Here is a 16,745-nt window from a genome sequence, read left to right on the forward strand (position 1 = left end):
CAACAAAGTCCACTTTTTGTCCCACAAGGTTGTCTCAAATGGAACCACCAACACAAAATAAATGAGCATTAGTGGCTAATTTTGCGTTTGTTGGTTTCGCCTCACAGAAGCAACAACGGTGCCAAATGTAAACAGTGGAGTAAACCATGGCATCTTCATGTGCCAGGTGTCTGTGAGAGGTCTGACCTCCTGTTTCTGCTTCGTTGAGAGGTCTGATGCTTCTTCATTGTGGCTTGGCCTTAATCTGTCTGCCTCCTCTGGAGAGTATGGGCACACAAAGGTGTAAACGCACAGTACACTCTGCAGGCAACAGCACACACAAACACAAACACGCACACACACATGTGTACATACACACACGCACGCACGCACGCACGCACGCATGCACACATGCACATACACACACACACACACACACACGCACGCACGCACTCACACACACACACACACACACACACACAGAAAAATACTTGTATGGCACAAGGACGATAAAAACGAGAAAGGTCACATTGTCACAGCCTCAGGCATAATGTCCGGAGAAAGTCACAAATATGTTCTCTGCCTCAAACACAGTGTGACAGCATGAGTGATGTGATGGATGGTGAGTATGGAAAATTGTTACTGGCAAGTGGGCACAGAAAACCATAAGACAGAATTATGAATATATGAATTACAGTGGTGCTCATATGTTTACATACCCCAGCAGAATATTCGCTTTCTTGGCAATTTCACACAAAATATGAAGGATTACACAAAACCTTTGTTTTCACTCATTGCTAGTGACTGGCTTAAGATATTTATTACCAATCGTCTGTGTTTGCTCTTTCAAAAGCATGATCACAACCCAAACTACCCAAATGACCCTGTTCAAAAGTTTACATACCCTAGTTTCTGATGCTGAATATGGCCCTGTTTAACATCAAGGACCGGTCTAAATTGTTTGTGGTAGTTGTGGATAAGGCTCTTAATGTTCTCAGATGACAAGACAACACATTCTTCCTGACTGAATGGTTGTTTCCTATAATATTTTTGGGTGTCTTGCTGGAAACTCATATTTGAGGTTTCCACTGAGTGACTCAATGATGTTGAGATCAGGAGAGTGAGACGGTCACTCAAAAACTTCCTTTTATTCTTTCTGAAGCTAATGACGGGTTGATTTGGCTTCCTGTGTCGAAATATTGTCATGTTGGCATGTCCAAACAATGGACCATGTGCAGTTTCAAGGGTGATGTGTGTCAAGTTTCCTCCAGTATTTTTCACAGGGCAATGTATTCATCATTCTGCGAGTATGGACCAAAAGTATAGTGCATTTGTAACTCAAATGCCCCCATGACATCAGTGGTCCATGACCATGTTTCACAGAAGGGATGGCGTAACTTTCATCATAGACTCTGTTGACTGTTCTCCAAATGGTACTGTTAATAGTGGCTGAAAAAAAGTTCCATATTGATCTAATTTTTCCAAATGACTTTGTCACAGGCATTCTGATGCGACTCACTATGTTATTTGGTGTATCATATGCAAAATAACATGTTTGCATTTTTGTAGTAATGGCTTTCTCCTGGCAACCCCCAACAGCCCATCTTTCATCAAGTGCCTCTTTGCTGTACAGTTTAAAGCATTTTTTCATGTTGTCCTATATTTCACCTAAAGTTATTTTTTGGTTGTCCTATGCATCCTGAACAATTTCCCTTGCAATGATCATTGCAATGCAATGATTCCCTTGCCCAATGGCTTATTCCAACCAAACCCCCTCATATTGCATTTCTGAATTGAAATTCCAACAGTGTCAACATGACAATATTTCGACACAGAAAGCCAAATCAACCCGTCATTAGCTTCAGAAAGAATAAAATGAAGGTTTTTGAGCGACCATCTCACTCTCCTGATCTCAACATCATTGAGCCACTCAGGGGAAACCTCAAATATGAGGTTCCAGCAAGACACCCAAAAATATTATAGGAAACAACCATTCAGCCAGGAAGAATGTGCCGTTTTGTCATCTGAGAACATTAAGAGCCTTAACCACAACTACCACAAACAATTTAGAGCGGTCCTTGATGTTAAACAGGGCTATATTCAGCATCAGAAACTAGGGTATGTAGACTTTTGAACAGGGTCATTTGGGTAGTTTGGGTTGTGATCATGCTTTTGAAAGAGTAAACACAGAAGATTGCTAATAAATGTCTTAAGCCAGTCACTAGCAATGAGTGAAAAAAAAGGTTTTGTGTAATCCTTCATATTTTGTGAGAAATCGCAGAGAAAGCGTATATTTTGCTGGGGTATGTAAACATATGAGCACCACTGTATAATGGTAATTCTGTTCAAGGATTGTGCTTACAGCAGGGGTCTCCAACCTTTCAGGGTCTGACGGCTACCGAGGGCTAATGTGGGCTATCCAAGGACTACCCGAGGGCTACTTTTTAATTTTAAAATCATCTACTGGTGTCTTGACATCATTCTGATTATAGGCTCATCATTTAGAAATATACTTATCAGCTCTAAAGAAATACCTGTGAAGAAAGACACTGACTTTGACCAAAACCTTGTTGTCATTACTATGTATTAACATCCTTGGTGGGTACCTCAGAAGCTCCTGGAGGGCTACCCGGTGCCCGCAGGCACCACATTGGTGACACCTGGCCTACAGTGTTCTCTGATGGACTGAATTCCACAGGTTGGCTGAAGCAACTGGAAAATAGGAGCCTGAGAGAAATTGTGTGGACAACTCACCCATCATGATTAGGGATTACAATAAATATACAAATACAATACAATAATATTACACCAATATAAAATAGATTGCATTTCCTCACATAAAATGCAGGAGTATGCTTGCCCTTTATGCATTCACTGCCCTTCATGCATTTGTTGCCCCTCCTGCATTTGTTGCCCTTCTTGCATACGCAACACACACACACCGTCACACATTGCCTAAAGACACACTACAGGAAAAAAGCTAAAAACAAGATTTCGTAAAGAAGCAACCCTAGAGGTCATGTTGCGCGATTACTAGATAGATACTAATTTGTAAGATACTAATTTGCTTACTTAAGGAGTGGGGTCAAATGCACCAAATTTGATATCCCCTTAGGGATGGGGGAGATCATGTGTACCAAGTTTAGTTGTGATAAGAGTAGACATTGCTGAGATATGAGATAACCTCCTTTTGAGTTTCAAATTTGACCTAAAAGGTCAAGTTCCATGTTGGCAACCAAGTGATTCTGAATCCTTAGTGCATGCTTATAACTTCTGCCATGGTTTGCAAACTTTTAACAAAAAATGGCATCAAAAGTTTTTTTAGGGTCTTGGCTCGCTGACTAGACAATGTAAACAGTGTTACGGTACATACACGCACAGACGGCGCGTTTCCTTAACGTCTCCGTGAGCAGTGTGAGTCTGAGAGGTTTGTGGGCTGCCTTTCACACTGCACAGTCAACGTCCACGTTCTATCCGCGGGCAGCAGCCATTCATTTTCAATGGGAGCTGCGCATTGAACGTGGACGTCCGCGCAGGAAAATAGACTCGAGTTCTATTTTCAAGGAGCAAGGCGGACATGTCTGGTGTGCCTGTGTGCAAGGCATGATTTGTGTTCATGCATTCTAACCGTTTCGGACTGATAACGGACACGTGAAGTGGACGTACTGTGGACGTCCGCGCCATTGGTGTGTATGCACCGTTATGGGCCAAAAACAATTTTGCTAATTGTGGCACCCCCCCCCCAGTGGCCGATTCGCACAAAAGTTTGTATGTAGCCTCTGAAGATTCTGTCCATTTCCCAATGTCTAGTGTGGGCCCTTCGAAGTGTGTCAGCCTTCGTAGTCACGCCCAGTGATTGGATACTCTTTGGTGAACTCTGCGGAGTATCCAATCACTGGGCCTGACTACGAAGGCTGACACACTACCAAGGCTCATACACTTGATATTGGGAAATAGTGAATGTGTACATTTTTGTTGTAATACGAGATATGAGCTCACTTCCTGTTTGACATCTTTGCCGCCAACTTTGATTGGCTCCTGTTTGAAGACGGTTTGATCTATCGTTTCAGAAATGTAAGGAAAGATGTATCTCAGTCTAAAGATGGGGGCCATTTTTATCGATTTTTTAAAAATTCAAAATGTCAGGAAAACTATTCTGGTGGAAAAAGACATAATTGTTGGATTCATCTTGGCCCAAGGATTCCAGGAATACCAGGATTTTGAAAATCGGACCAACCGTACAAAAGTTACAGTTTTCTTGTCTTGTTGGTGGCGCTAGAGAGCTTGAGGTAGCCCTAAACAAAGTATGCCGAGTCTCCAAGGTGCAGTTTTAACTAAAACATAAATAAAGCATTGATCTCTCTCTCTCTCTCTCTCTCTCTCTCTCTCTCTCTCTCTCTCTCTCTCTCTCTCTCTCTCTCTCTCTCTCTCTCTCTCTCTCTCTCTCTCTCTCTCTCTTTCACACACACACACACACACACACACACACACACACACACACACACACACACACACACACACACACACACACACACACACACACTCATACATGAATTTACAATTCTTTCTCTGGCACATTCACTCACAACACACACACAACACACACTCACACGTGCAGTTTTCAACACTAACATACAGATATAGACATGAACAATACACCCCATCTTTCAATCTCTCTCTCTCTCTCTCTCTCTCTCTCTCTCTCTCTCTCTCTCTCTCTCTCTCTCTCTCTCTCTCTCTCTCTCTCTCTCTCTCTCTCTCTCTCTCTGTTGCTCTCTCCACACACACACACACACACACACACACACACACACACACACACACACACACACACACACACACACACACACACACACACACACACACACACACCTACTCATACATGAATTTACAATTCTTTCTCTGGCACATTCACTCACAACACACACACAACACACACTCACACGTGCAGTTTTCAACATTAACATACAGATATAGACATGAACAATACACCCCATCTTTCAATCTCTCTCTCTCTTTCTCTCTCTTTCTCTCTCTCTCTCTCTCTCTCTCTCTCTCTCTCTCTCTCTCTCTCTCTCTCTCTCTCTCTCTCTCTCCCTCATATAGGGATACACAAGAAGCAAGGCATGTTGGAATGAAGACAGAGCTAAGAGTCACAGCCTAGTGCACCATAAGGGAGGATGGTAAGTCTATAAGGAGAGGCCTTAAAGGTTTTGGCCACCTTTGCTCTGGCTCATATGAGGCCAGCGAGACTAGCAGGGAACCTGAGATGACTAGCTCATTGTTAATTGGATATATGGTTTAATGACCTGTATAATTGTTGTGTTCAGGAAAACAGATACACATACTGCACACGCACACCAGCACAAATACAAAGAGTGCAATGACAACTTTGCACAGATAAAAAAAAATGTCGGCATACAGGGTAAACAGATGCAATTCATCACTGTAAACTGACGTTTGCAGGGTGTTTGGAGGACCACACACAGGGGAGGGAGCGTTTCACACGGTGGGCAGTGCAAACCAGTACCACAACACAAGGACACCCATGACAGTCACTGTCTGGTTGAGCCCTACGTCAGAGATTCTTTAAGTATATAGAGATATGCCAAGGTAATAGGTTTCTATTGGCCCCTAACGTGACCAGGTTCTGGTCTGCCTAAAGGGGCGTGTCATAATGCTCCTAGAATGAATACAACAGTCCTCAGTTCTGCCTAAAGGGGGATTCCCCCCCCCCTCCCCCTTGCGACAATAGAACCCGGAAACAATGGGCCAGCGGAACATCTCTCTTATCTACTCTTTCTGCCTACGTTCTACATCAGCACCACTGACCATTCTGACAGAGGTGCTGGTGTACCATTCCACACTCTGAAAAGCCAGGCAGGCATAGAACCAGCTTGCAACATTTTAAGGTAATGTGCTGTACACACAGAACCTCTTTTTGTCAAACCAATTAATGACAAATAGAATGGCACTGAAATAGTGACAGTGAAAACCAACAAGAAAAGATCTGTGCAGCACATTTCCTGAATGTTATTTTTCCAGGCTGGTTGCACACCTCACCTATCACTTATGAGAAATTGTAATATGTTAAGAGCATGCCCCCTAAACAACAACATACCTATTTTAAATATTCCTGGAAAACTGTGTCAGGTGTCAAACCTCGTCAGGTGAAAGTACAGTAGTTATGCTGCATGGAGTTAACTTCAAGTCGCTCTTTAAACAGTTGTTGGTGTCCAGTCACAAACCCCTCTACCCCCCCCCCCCCTTCCTGTCTACTTATTTTGTAGTCTTTCACTTGCGACTCAATGTTATACGAACCTTGTGTACGTATACGACTCAATATTATACATATCATATCTATATGACACAATGATATACATATCGTACATATACGACTCATTGTTATAAGTATGTTAAATTAAGCAATCCTCAATGTTTTAACAAGAACTATAATAAACTTTGATAGTATTTCTAATATTTCTAATATTTCCAAGTGATTTTGAATGAAAAATAGGCCCTGATTCCTTGGAGAAACTATTGCATTCTTCTTACTTGCCATTTATAAAACAGGGGTCTTTCCCAGTAGTAATGATTTCTTTGTGGTGTCTTGTTTATTTTTGCTGTCTTGGCTGGCTTACGTCTGTGTGACTGAATTACATCACCTTTAAAATGTACTCCCATTGGTTGAAGTTCGCCGGTGTCTTGAGGATATATGACAATGTTGCCTAATTTAGCCACTTAAATCTGAGCTATTATAAGATAATCCTTACCAAAAGTGTCCCACGGGAGATCTGTTTGGTCACCTATGGCCGTGTAATGATGGGTAGTCTCAGAGAGTTGCTTTGGGTCACGTTCGCTTTAGTAAATGTCTACCTTGCTATACCAACTGAGAACTAGAGCAATCTCTGGCGAAGAGCCCTAATGCTGCTGACTGACTGGCGGTTGCACTGAGCATTCATCTCGGCACAATGTAGTACAAAATGCCATTAGCCACTGTGCTTTTGCCCATGACTGTTTTTCATCTATGCCGATTTAACGGCTGCTGTATTCCACAGCATTGCCATACACTTAGTTTTGTTTTAGGGTCATTTTTTAATATCCATCTTATTTTTTTCGAAGTTCTTGCATAATTTACTGAAATTGGGCAAGCATTCTGACATACGTACCTGCCTGCTCAAAAGACGTAATTGATTATTAAGATTAATGTTGTTTTCTTCTATCTTTTCTTGGAATGGAGATAAACAAGTAAAGTTTAGTTGTACAATGTTAGCACTGTCTAGGTGACAAATAAAACCATGTTGCACATTGACAGGAGACAAGGCTTTGAATCACAACTTGTGTGATTGTAGTGCTTGAATGCTTTAAACCGCTGTGTAGCTCCTTAATGCACGCTGTACCTCCAGTGGCACGCTATAATAGTCATTGAAAAGTTAACTACCATTGTATTACAATACTATGACATAACACAAGGTCTTAAGTGCTGCACTATAACTTGGTTATTGCCATTCTGGTAGCAGCAAATGCATAACGCCGTGCCTTAATGGGCTAACCTGACGGCTGGGTACTGGGTTGTGTTTCACCTCTATTTCAACTGAGGCGATGCCCCGTTGTCTCGCCCCTGACCACTGTTTAACATAGGAGTTTTCTCACCTCACCATCAGCTTATCTCCTCCTTCCTTTCTGTCTGATGTTTGCTGTGTGAGCTATCTTTATTATCAGTTCGGAGTACAGGCCTGTTACAACATGATTGAATGGGTTGTTGCATACTCCTAAATAGTGCAGGAGTGTGGCTGAGGCAAGGTGGATAACTTAACAGTAATTTATTGAACAGATTGCCTTCCATTGACTTATACTGGAGCGGGAGCAAACGAGTCAGTCACCCCAGAAGGGGTCAATGAGCAGGTGTCCCTTGTCTCTCTCTGCCATCTGGTGGACACATTTCTGAAACATAAAATAAAAACAAATGTGTCTAAATACACAACATATAGTATCTAATTTTATGTCTGCATTTATTTATATAGATTTATTTATTTATGTATTTATTTATTGCCCCAGCACTTCCTTGACTGTGATAGGCCTATTCAGTTGATTGATTCCAAAGAGCCTGACACATGAAAAGAAGTCCATCTTTGTGGATAATATATCCTTGGGGGTTTAATGGCTTCTGTCTGACAATCATCATTCAAAAGGAGAGTTTGGACAAAGGATATGCACACTTGCTTTTGAGATACTATTATTTGCTTTACTATTATTTGCTTGAAAATGAAATGTAATTGTGGTCTGGATATGCCTGTCTCTCTCTCACTGCAGAGAATGCAGAGTCTCTATGGCACCAACACATCTTTGGTGCTTCCCTGATGGCGATATGGTAATATCCATTGTAATGGACATTGTAATTTCCGACTTCTCCAAAACATCTCAGCCAGCCTTCTTAAATATTTTCCGTGGCCAACCGGTAGGGCACTCGTCTACCATGCGGCTGACCCGGGTTCAATTCCCGGCCCGGGTCCTTTGCCGAGCCCTCCCCGTCTCTCTCCCCATTCGCTTCCTGTCCACCTCTCACACTGTCCTGTCGCAAAGTCAAAAAAGCTGAAAAAAAGAGAATCCCCACTTATCAACATTCCCCTTCCCTGTATGCTGTTCAGCTCTGAGACTGAGCAAGAAGGACCATAAACTGACTTCATGCCGTGTGGCTGGTCTGTGCAACTCCGTTAACTGGTGACATATATACGTAGGGTATTTCTCAAAGTGAAGGACGAGTAATGCCCATTTTTCGCAGATTTCACCGAAGAGTATCCAATTATTAATCACACTTAGAGCATGTGATTGGATACTCTTGGGTAAAATCCGGAAAAATGGGTTTTGCTGCTCCTAGCAAGGCTAGGACACTTCACTTTGAGACAAGCACCATTTCCCAATGTCAAGTGTTCTGGCCTCAGTAGTGAGTGAAACGCCCAGTGATTGGATACTCTTTGGTGAACTCTGCGGACTATCCAATTACTAGGCATTTCACGCACTACCAAGGCTAGAACACTTCACATTGGGAAATGGTGATACGATGCACATCTGATCTCCCTACTGCCCTCTCATGGGTAAGCTTTGTCACAGCATATGGTGGACAGTGCACAACAAGTGGACTTGTCTCTTCAGCGTACTGACTCTCTCTCCGTTGCTGTGGTGTGAGGTGTTTGATGCACACGAGCAGTGACTATAGTTACAGTCTTTGAGACAGATTCTCAATGTGATGTTAGTATGCACCCAAAGCTGACAATGTTGCTGTACTGCTAGACTTTACAATATTGTGCATACGATTACTAAGCAACGACAAGCACAAAGAGTAAGTTACAGTAAATAAGATATCATATCACCAACACTAAGGTTCATCTGTCAGAGACCACAATTCACCGTCATGAGACATGCACTTCACACATAAATAGGCCTACTGCAAGTAGAAGCTTGATGTTGCGGATGTTTACTCAAGCAAAGTGATATTAAGTACAGAAATGAATCTACATTAAATGTGTATCATTCTGCACCCAACATGTGCAGTAAGCCTATCTATACTAGTGTACAGTGGTTTTTTTATTGTAAGCGAGTGATCCCATGATCTCGATGCTTGTGGACTATCCTATAATCCTGGTCGCAGGTGGCTATATATTGAATCATCCTTATTGCAATGTGCAGATGAAGCCAGTGCCATAATACTAAGTCCAGCAGGTGGACCGATCCCAGCCCTGGCCCCGGGAAAATTGCTCCTATAGCCAGGGCCGATGACAGCTATGGCTGGGCCCGGGACAAAGACATCTGATAGGGCCCCCAAACAAACCCAATCAATACAATGTAACAAGGATCTAATTCTGGGCCCCCTCTCTCCCTGGGCCCGGGATAAGTGACCCCTTTGTCCCCTCCTGTTGACTTCCCTGCCTGCAGCTCAGAGTCATCTGGTACGAGTGCTGCTCTGGCAGGGTTTAGAATGAGGATGCTTGCAGTGTTGCCAGATGTGTCTGATCAAATCCCGGCCAAAAGGTTCTCAAAACCCGCCAAAATGCGCTAAATTCCGCCCAATTTCAACAAATTGCATTGATTTCTATGGGCCCAAAACTGCAGGAAAAAACGCCAAATGGTCAATTTTTCCTGATTTTACCCACAGACAGCCATGCTAAGTAGCCCAATAGGGCGGGTAACCGCCCAATCTGGCAACACTGGATGCTTGGTCTGTGAATTATAAATCGCAAGGCTTGCTTTACATCCAACACGTGTGTACTGTACAACATCGAATCGCATGCATCTGGAAGTGGCCTAAACCCATTGGCTCTTGTTGAGCCTGAGGAACTTATATGAAACATTAAAAATGTCTGAATATAAAACTTTACAATAGGCTTGTTCTGCCTCATGACATTTTTAGTACACATCTTTGTGGTCCATGTATGTTAAAGCCCTTTAAAGCAATGAAAGTAAGATTTTTTTTTTGCCAACAACATATTTCTCCAGCTGATTTAGTCACAGCAAAACACCAGAGTTGATGTGGCCTTCCGAGGGATTCTCTCTAGAGTCCCCCCATTCCTAACCTGATTTACATCATCTGGCTGCGTTCAGACACTACACGCGGGGGCGTTCCCTTCCCTCCCGCTCCCCGAAACTACACCAGAGAGGGCAAGAGTCAGGTAACCCCATTCCCCCAACACCAGAGTTGATGTGGCCTTCCGAGGGATTCTCTCTAGAGTCCCCCCCCACCCCCTTCCCCCCTCCCCTGCCTCTGCTTTGAAAAGCTATAAAGGGCTCCTGCAGCGCAGAGACCGTGAACCCCAGCTGTGTAACAGCACTGGGGCATGTTCTGAAGACAGGGGACAGGGGAACCACTGGTGGTCTTTGACCAGCCTCACAGAATGAGCCTGACAGGTAGGATAAAGTTATTGTCTTCCAATATGATGCGGCGTTATGCTGCATTTACTTGCGGTCAGTTTTTTTTTCCTTTTGAAATTGAGATAAGTAAGCAGTGAGACTTTAGAGAGACACTGTTTCACAAAAAGATGTTTTGTACAAACCTTCATGCTAAAACTAAAGCCTCATCTGTTTACTGTATATGATGTTTTTTTTTAAAGTATTTTTGGGGGCTTTTCAAGCTTTTATTTTTGTTTACATGAGAGAGGACAGTGAAGGTAGTGGCAGGAAGTGAGTTGGGAGAGAGAGACGGGGATGGGTCAGCAAAGGGCCCGGGCCGAAATCGAACCCGGTTCAGCCGCATACTGGATGAGTGCCCTACCGTTAGCGCCAAGACCATATATGATGTTGTTTGTGAGAGACAGGCATCATTCACTCCAGTCTATCAGCTGTCTGTGTTTGTTTATGAGCCTCTCAGATATCTTATTATTTTCGTCAGCTTAGTAACGGTGTATGAATAGCCAATAAAAAAAAAGCCGTTTTGGCTGTTAAAAGTGATGGCTGTGAATGAATAAGCTGCTGTCGTGTGACCTGTGTACAGAGACGTTGAGGAGGCGAGTCCTGTGCTTGGTGCTGGGCATGCTGCTCCTGTCTCTGGTCATTGTGGCGACCGGGACGTACGCCTCCAGGGCCACAGACAGCCTAAGTACCACCGGCTGCCCCTCGGGATTCATTGTGAGTTGTCATCAGCAGCCTTCTTCATCTTCACCTCACTCCCCTGTCGGTTGCTATTAACCCTTTGGAGTACCATCAAAAATATGTGATTAGAATTTTGCCAAAATGTTGAGTTCTCATTATGATGTCATAAGGACTTAACGAGATTTCTATGGGAGCAGTAGAGTGTTCCAGTAAAATTCTAGAAGAACTGGGGAAAAGTCCTCACTTCTCAAAGGGTTAATAATGTTGCCGCCTGTGATTTTGAAATACAGTATATCCTAATATACAGTATGATGATGATGATGATGATGATGATGATGATGATGATGATCTTTCCAGTTTGTGTTTGGATCTGTTCTGAGCCTCCTTGGGTTATATCTAAGAGGGAACCGTCTACTGCTGGTAAATATAGGCCTATTATCTACACTCTGATAAAATGAAAAAATTAGCCAATAATACAAATGTCAATCTTTGGATTTGAACCCAATATACATCTGCCGTGTGAATGAATGAGCATGCAAATTATTGCACATTTACAACTTGGCAATAGCATACAAAAACCGAATCAAATAACTCAAATATACATTAGTTCAAAGAAGGATAACCATGTATAGCAATGAATATGCAGACAATGGCCTTTATAGTAGTAAATTGAGTCGCGACTCAAGGCCAGAGGGTGTTGCTAATTTGCTTTATGATGCAGCGTTTTAATGTGTTTGCTCTTTGTTAATGTTGCCAGTTCAGAGCAGCCATTTTGTTCTTCAGCATTGGCATCATAGTTTCATCCATCTGCCTTGTGTTGGACGGTTTCTTCATTCTCCCAAACATTGTAAGAAAACCTCTATTCACTATACAGTATACACACATTTGTTCCTCTACTAGTAATCTTATCTGGTTTCATAACAGACACCATGACAAATCAGATGGTCATTAGATGGGGTTTACATCATCATAAAATAATTCTTGCCCCCAAAAGCAGGTATTACAGCTTTAAAGTTATTGCTCGTAAAGTATTACTACTGATTCCGTCATTCAAGGAATAACCACAGGGGTTTTACACCCCTTTTTTAAACAAATGTACAGCAAAACCCTGTCATATAAACACACACACACACACACACACACACACACACACACACACACACACACACACACACACACACACACACACACACACACACACACACACACACACACACACACACACACACACAATGAGGGTGTCTGTGAGAAAGTGAAAGACAGATATCTTTAGCATTACAACTGTATTAGAGATTGCATGGGCCGTTTGCAAGCAGCATATCCTATCTTTTCCCGAATTTTGCTAATTGAATTTGGGTTTAGGCTACATTGTAATTGTATGTTTTTTTCTTTCTTTCATTAAATAAAACAAAAGGATGTCCGACCTATTAGGGCTGGAAGATGTCAGTTTTACTCAACTGGACTCAGCTTCATGTATGAAAACCACTATGCAACAGTATGTCCACTGTCCACATAATTCATCAATTCTTTATTCATAGCTAATGTGATTTATGTGAAGAATTAATTACAGGCTTGACTGACCCATTTTTTCCACCCTATAGGTCCCATGTCAAGGTTTGAAGGAGTCTTGTTTAATGGTGGTGCGCAGTGGTACCTGTTACTGTTGCGATCTGTACGACTGTGGCAAGTGAGTTGAACACAGCGTTGGATCACTGCATAGCACATTGCATACAATAGTACAATAAATAGTTGCATAGTACATTTCAGTTTTCTGTATGTGACAGTTCGTGACATTTTAATGTCAATATGACTTATAAGCTCTCTCTCTCTCTATTTCACAGTGGTGGATACCTTGACAAGCACTATGAGTTTGTAGGTGTGCAAGGTTGCACAGAAGTGTTGTTTGTGTACGGGTTCCTCTGGCTTGTCACTGGGTTGAACTTACTGGCCTTGGTCCTGGGTCTCCTCTGCTCTGCCATGCTTGGCAACATCAATGCAATGGTAAGGCTGGAATGTCAAAAAGAGAAAAACACACACATCCGTCTCAAAAAGATTGGGTGCAGGACTAGCAAAAATACTATGAAAACTGAAAGAAAAGTCAGCGACTCCCGTTTCTCTTATTTTAATGTGACGTTTCGGGCAATGCATGCAGACCACTGGTCTGACGAAGGGCATGCTGCCCGAAACGTCACATCAAAATAAGAGAACCGGGAGCTTGGTGTTGCAGACTTTTCTTTCAGTTTTCAAAGCTGGAATGCTACACCAGATCCCTGGGGATTTAAGGGCAAACACCCAGATAGCACTGCACCGCAGATAAGCACACAACCCTCTGGTCAGTCACAGATTAGAGAGCTATGAGGAATTGGTCGTGCTGTATCAGAGGAGTTCACATTGTGTCTTTAAACATTTAATTTCTGAGTATGCATGTTTCTCACAGGACGGCAATCACAGAACGGACAGTACTAGAGAGGACATACCACTGCCGGCAGCATTTCCAAATGCCACGGCGCCCCCACTCCTTACACATGTGAATGACAGCAGTCCACTCCTGACCGCACAGCATCCCATTTATCATCAACAGAGTGCGCAAGCGCCTCAAACACTTTACCCGGTCAGTTTTACATACTTTACTACATATTTTACAACTCTTTCTGTTGAGCTTATCACTTCTGTCAGAATGAGCTTTCACAGGTGAAAGAATGTAGACATGCACACACACTTTCTTAATCTCCTAGACGCCATCAACATGACAGATTAGCTCCTTTAAAATTATTTATGAAGAGGGCTTTTCATATTCATGTTCACGATGAAATGTTGGGTGACAGATTTGTCGTGTGGAAACTTGTCTTCAGTTTCACCATTGTAAAACACAATTATACATTACACATTTTAAGACATTACACATTTAAGACAGACACCCCATTCCACGCAAAAACAATCAGGAATACCACTCCAGTAAATGAATGAATAAATACAGTAGGTGATCTAACAGTGTAAGAAAATAAATTAATAAGATACAAGGAATACTACTTCAGCAAATAAATAAATAGATAACCAAATATTACTCCAATAAATAGATGTTTACATAAAATAGTCCTAATGACTCATCTAAGATTTGAATCCCACCTTGTTTATTATGTTAATTGCATTTGGGACAAATTATTTCTTGTACAAGTTTCTAGTGGCATTAGGTACTCTAAAGCGCCTCCCAGAGGGTAAGGGCTCAAATTCACAGTGCAGAGGGTGGGAAGGGTCACTAATGATTACCTTCGCCAGAAGGTTATGTTTTGACCGCTGTGTATTTATTTATTTATTTGTGAATATGTTTGTTTGTTTGTTTGTTTGTTTGTTTGTTTGTTTGTACTTCGTATAACTCAGACAGAACTGAGCCGATTTTTATGAAATTTAGTGGGATGATTGGTCATGACCCAAGGAACAATCGATTAGTTTTTGGGAGTGATTGGGTCAAAGGTCAAATGTCAAGGTCACAAAAAGGTCAAAAACATAAATTGAGCTTATTTGTATGAAATTTAGTGGGATGATTGGTCATGACCCAAGGAACAATCGATTACTTTTTGGGAGTGATTGGGTCAAAGGTCAAGGTCACGAAAAGGTCAAAAACGTAAATTCAGCCGATTTTTATGAAATTTACTGGGATGATTGGTCATGACCCAAGGAACAATCGATTACTTTTTGGGAGTGATTGGGTCAAAGATCAAGGTCAAGGTCACGAAAAGGTCAAAAACGTTTTTCTTTGCCAAGCACTATATGCCAGAACAACGTGTGCATGCGGAATTGAAAAAGAGTTGACTGGGCCAAAAATGTAATATTACGATATTCCGGTCCGGAACACCAACATTTGGAGAATGTTAAGCCCCACACTCTGAAGATGGCCAGAAAAGAATAAGTGGCGTAGGCGAAGGTATGCGCTCTACCGAGTGCCCATTCTAGTTCACAGTGCTTTCCTTCTCATATTCTCTTGGTACATAGAGTCCAGGCTCCTCTGTGTTTTCCCCATGATTTTTGTGGCCATCTTAATTACTCTGTTTAGCTTAGTCCTCCCCTGAATGTTTAAATTGCCGTACCACATAATCATATTGAAAGACAAAACACTTTCCACTAAACTCTTGTATGCCATTTCAAGTATTGCACGGCTTACCCCAACACTGTTTAGCTTACGCAGTAGGTACAGGCGTTGAGAGCACTTTTTGTAAATAAAATCACAGTTTACCTTAATATTGGGTGCACTGTCGATGTATGTACCCAGATACTTAAAGGGACACTGTGCAGGAAATGGTCAAAAAAGGTACTGCAACTACGCTGCTTATTGAAATTGGGCTGCCTATTGCCGAATTTGATCTTTACATGAAAGTTTACTAAGTATTAAACAAACATTTTCTAGTATGGTCATTTTTTGCAGCTTAAAATGGCTATTTTTGGAAATTCAAAATGGCGGACCATGGAGAAGATCCCCCTTTTCATGTATGAAAAGTGCAATTTGTCATAATGAATACTTAGAATTTGATACTGGTGGTAAGTATTCATGAAAAAGGTAACATTAGTGAATGGGCAGCATGAATTCTGGAAATAAACAGCTAAAAATCTCACACAGTGTCCCTTTAAAATCATTGACTATTTGGGGTTGAAAGTTATGGTGTGCATGTCTGTAGGCACATTAAACACTATTGGTCAAAAGAACCAAAAAACGACTAAATCTAAATCTTTACACTCCTGATTCAGTCTACCCTGTGTCATGCATAATTCGCAACAGTGAACTAACTCAAGGGCTTTATGGCAAGTCACTCTGTACATTTATGGTTTCTGTAATCGGCAATAACGTTTTCTTTCTTTGAGAGCCTTTCAGCTTCTTAATGGTCAGACTACACAAGAGTGACAGGGTCACATCAGACACTGGAATGAGGTGTAAAAAAAAAAAAAGTAGAGGCACTTACTTACCAACATCTTTTCTGTCCACAGAGCATCCCTTCGTACATGACCAACATGGGCTCGGCTGCATTCTCTGATGGGGCCCTGTGTGCAACACTATACCCCGGGTGTCCCTCTTCAGTAATCAACACTAAGAAATTGGACAGAGGCTTGTGATGGGACAGACACAACTAATTGGAACTGCAGAAGCTCAAGGCCAATAATTGTGCAAAACACACACACACACACACACACAC

At 42.1% G+C, this 16,745-nt stretch overlaps 1 protein-coding gene across 1 annotated transcript; it reads left to right on the forward strand.

The window, feature by feature from the left end:
* The first annotated feature begins 11,430 nt into the window (after nt 1–11,430).
* Nucleotides 11,431–16,734, forward strand: LOC134466001 (transmembrane protein 255B-like). Its single transcript, XM_063219900.1, has 8 exons — nt 11,431–11,598; nt 11,920–11,982; nt 12,320–12,409; nt 12,977–13,057; nt 13,164–13,249; nt 13,404–13,563; nt 14,000–14,173; nt 16,540–16,734. Exons 1-8 carry the CDS (start codon nt 11,431–11,433, stop codon nt 16,663–16,665), a joined length of 948 nt encoding a protein of 315 aa, XP_063075970.1. The 3' UTR covers nt 16,666–16,734.
* The last annotated feature ends 11 nt before the right edge of the window (nt 16,735–16,745 follow it).

The sequence above is a fragment of the Engraulis encrasicolus genome, chromosome 16, assembly GCF_034702125.1.
Source record: "Engraulis encrasicolus isolate BLACKSEA-1 chromosome 16, IST_EnEncr_1.0, whole genome shotgun sequence".
Lineage (NCBI taxonomy): Eukaryota > Metazoa > Chordata > Actinopteri > Clupeiformes > Engraulidae > Engraulis > Engraulis encrasicolus.